Source organism: Bison bison, unplaced genomic scaffold, assembly GCF_000754665.1.
Source record: "Bison bison bison isolate TAMUID 2011002044 unplaced genomic scaffold, Bison_UMD1.0 scf7180017864240, whole genome shotgun sequence".
NCBI lineage: Eukaryota > Metazoa > Chordata > Mammalia > Artiodactyla > Bovidae > Bison > Bison bison.
In genome coordinates, this window is record NW_011494812.1 from 641,976 (window position 1) to 645,786 (window position 3,811).

At 37.8% G+C, this 3,811-nt stretch overlaps 1 protein-coding gene across 1 annotated transcript; it reads right to left on the reverse strand.

Moving 5' to 3' along the window:
• Window positions 1–2,615: 2,615 nt before the first annotated feature.
• LOC104993595 (olfactory receptor 10K2) lies at window positions 2,616–3,554 on the reverse strand. The gene has a single exon (XM_010846915.1). It carries the CDS (start codon window positions 3,552–3,554, stop codon window positions 2,616–2,618), a length of 939 nt encoding a protein of 312 aa, XP_010845217.1.
• Window positions 3,555–3,811: the final 257 nt, after the last annotated feature.

Here is a 3,811-nt window from a genome sequence, read left to right on the forward strand (position 1 = left end):
TTGCTTCATTTGCTATAATTTTCTCCCATTCTGAAGGCTGTCTTTTCACTTTGCTAATAGTTTCCTTTGTTGTGCAGAAGCTTTTAAGTTTAATTAGGTCCGATTTGTTTATTTTTGTTTTTATTTCCAATATTCTGGGAGGTGGGTCATAGAGGATCCTGCTGTGATGTATGTTGGAGAGTGTTTTGCCTATGTTCTCCTCTAGGAGTTTTATAGTTTCTGGTCTTACATTGAGATTACTAGAACTAATCAATGATTATAGTAAAGTTGTAGGATACAAAATCAACACACAGAAATCCCTTGCATTCCTATACACTAATAATGAGAAAACTGAAAGAGAAATTAAGGAAACAATTCCATTCACCATTGCAATGGAAAGAATAAAATACTTAGGAATATATCTACCTAAAGAAACCAAAGACCTATATATAGAAAACTATAAAACACTGGTGAATGAAATCAAAGAGGATACTAATAGATGGAGAAATATACCATGTTCATGGATTGGAAGAATCAATATAGTGAAAATGAGTATACCACCCAAAGCAATTTATAGATTCAATGCAATCCCTATCAAGCTACCAATGGTATTCTTCACAGAGCTAGAACAAATAATTTCACAATTTGTATGGAAATACAAAAAACCTCGAATAGCCAAAGCAATCTTGAGAAAGAAGAATGGAACTGGAGGAATCAACCTGCCTGACTTCAGGCTCTACTACAAAGCCACAGTCATCAAGACAGTATGGTACTGGCACAAAGACAGAAATATAGATCAATGGAACAAAATAGAAAGCCCAGAGATAAATCCACGCATCTATGGACACCTTATCTTTGACAAAGGAGGCAAGAATATACAATGGATTAAAGACAACCTCTTTAACAAGTGGTGCTGGGAAAACTGGTCAACCACTTGTAAAAGAATGAAACTAGACCACTTTCTAACACCATACACAAAAATAAACTCAAAATGGAGTAAGGGGACATTTTTAAACAGAAGCACGTAAGTACAAATTGGACAGTTGACACATTAAACTGATTCGCATGAGAGGTTATCAGTTTATTTCCTTTTCATGAGACAACTTGATAGGCTGGAAGTCTGGGCTGAGCAATGGGACTAAAGAAAAGATGACTTGATGGCCAAATTAAATTTGCTTTGGTCCCTGGGATTTAATAGGTGGCACTAGTGGTAAAGAACCTGCTGGTCAATTTAGGAGATTTTGATCCCTGGGTTGGGAAGATCCCCTGGAGGAGGAAATGACAACCCACTCCAGTATTCCTGTCTGGAGAATCCCATGGACAGAGGAGCCTGATGTGCTACAGTCTATGCCGTTACAAAGATTCGGACATGACTAAAGTGACTTGGCATGCACTATGATCTTCAGGCCCCTCCTTCAGGAAGTTTCAAGCTGCAGAGAAATGCAGCAGGCTTGCATTCTTAGCAGACAAGCTCAGCATCCCACATTAAATCAGGGCTTGTGAATAAAACATTCCAGTTTCTACCCTCTTCCTGCAATCCCTGAGTGTATATAACATTGATGAGGAAACTTGTGGAAGAAAATAATAAGAAATGGAACGATTCTGTCAGGAGACCTTATTAACAAGTCAATCTTGGAAAAAATATATAAAGCAAGGAGGCAGCTTTCTCCAAGGAGCTCCTTGTTTGCTCTACTTCTGTAGGAACATAAGCAAAATGTTCAATTCAAAATCTGGCTTGAAGTGCACATGAAGATTCCCAAGCTTCCTGAGACAGATGCTGTTTACTCTTTACACAGACTTTTCTACTTAATGGAGTGGTTAAACTTAGCCTGCTTTTCTTGCCCAGTCTGTGTGATTCTAGTTCTCTTTAACCAATGTCCTTGTGAATATCTTTAAGGAATTCTAACTAAATTTAGATTTGTACTGGTGCATAAAAAAATAAATTAAAAAAAACAGTTTTCAATACACTAGAAACATAGAAATGGATAACTTTTTGCATAATATTCTTATTTGAACATTGGATATAACTTATGCACCAAAAATTGTTACTTTACAAATGCCATTTCATTTAAAAATTGTGTCCTAAGCTAAACCAAAGACATTGAAGGGTGTTTGTTCTTTATAAAGACTGAATATTATTTGATTATTTTGTCTACTCACTCTGCTTTATAAATACAAATAATGTTTTCCATCTATAGGTTAATATTTATTGGAGAATAGAATAAAAAATTAAGATTTGGAAAAAATGATAAAATAATACAAATTATGGTCTGACTATCCTGACATCCAGAAAAGGGAGCAATAAAGAGAAGGAGCTTTCTGGGTTGCTAAATCAGAGAGTTAATATTGTACAGTATTTTGTATATTTACAATCTGGGTGAGATTGGGTAATAGTGTTTGCAAGAATATAAAATTCTGAATCTGCATATATTTTCCTGCAGTAGCCATCTAATATTTTTCTGTCAATCAAGAGGACTTCAGTAGACAATAATTTATGTGACCATGACAAGGTACTTTTTTTTTTTTTTGGAAATAACTGAGAAATATCTCTGTTCTTGAACACTGCTCATTGCTTGATCATTTTTACTCAAGGAATTTTCCCCCATGTATTTAAAAATGAAGAATCTAGATTAATGTCATGATAAACAAATTGTTCTTCCCACAACTCTTTGAAGAGCTGATTTGAACTCTTTATTTCTCAAACTGTAAATCATAGGATTGAACAATGGCGTTAGGATTGTGTAGGATACTGATATGAGAGCATCCTGGCTTGAGGAATAGTTGGATTTAAGCCTTAAGTAGATAAAGGAGGCACAGCCATAATGAACAATGACAATAATGAGGTGAGAAGCACAGGTGGAAAAAACTTTGTACCTGCCTAATGTGGAAGGAAATTGGAGTATGGCAGAGATGATGCAAATATAGGATACCAAAATCAACAGCAGGGGTATAATCAGGACCAATGCACAGAGCATGATAATGACAATCTGACTAAAGTGAGTATGGTGAGATGCTACCTTAAGAACAGGAGAGATATCACAGAAGAAGTGGTGTAGTTGGTTGGAGGAATGAAAGGGCAGGTGAAATACCAAGGATGTGATGATCTGTGCGACAGTAAAGCCACAGGCACAGGCAGCAGCCACTAGTCCCATGCACATCCCATGCCCCATGAGCACTGTGTAGCGCAGAGGGTCACAGATGGCCACGTAGCGATCATAACCCATGGCTGCCAGCAGGAAAGAGTGAGAGCAACCTAGAAAGAGGAAGGAAAACATCTGGATGGCACAGCCCAGAAAGGAGATGGCCTTCTTCTGGGCCAGCAGGTCAACCAGCATCTTGGGTACAATGACGAAGGTGTAACAAGTCTCAAAACAAGAGAGTACAGCAAGGAAGAAGTACATGGGGGTGTGGAGGGCTCTGTCCAACACAACGGTGGAGATGATGATGGCGTTGGTGCCCAGGGTGAAGAGGTAGACTACCAGGAAGACAGCAAAGAGCAGCCGCTGTAGCCCAGCCAGAGAGGAGAAGCCAAGGAAGACAAACTCTGTCACCAAGGAACCATTGACACATTCCATGGAAGATGCGTCATCAGGAGACAATCTGAGAGAGAAGACAATGCCAAGAAAAAAATCCCTGAAAAATAGAAGAATCCCGAGAAACTGGTGATCATAGAACATGTATTCTCAGGTTTTGAGTTTACTCATTAGTCTCCTTCCTGGTTTTTGTAAGACATGAAGAAGCATCTAAAATTATTCAAAGCTTGCATCCAACTTTGAGTTTCCTCAATATTTTTAACATCATAGGAAAACTTTCTCTACATTTCTTTTTTACA

Bases quoted from the DNA above. Each gene is read 5' to 3' on its own strand.
- LOC104993595 (XM_010846915.1), bottom strand. From the start codon at position 3,554: ATGGAATGTGTCAATGGTTCCTTGGTGACAGAGTTTGTCTTCCTTGGC.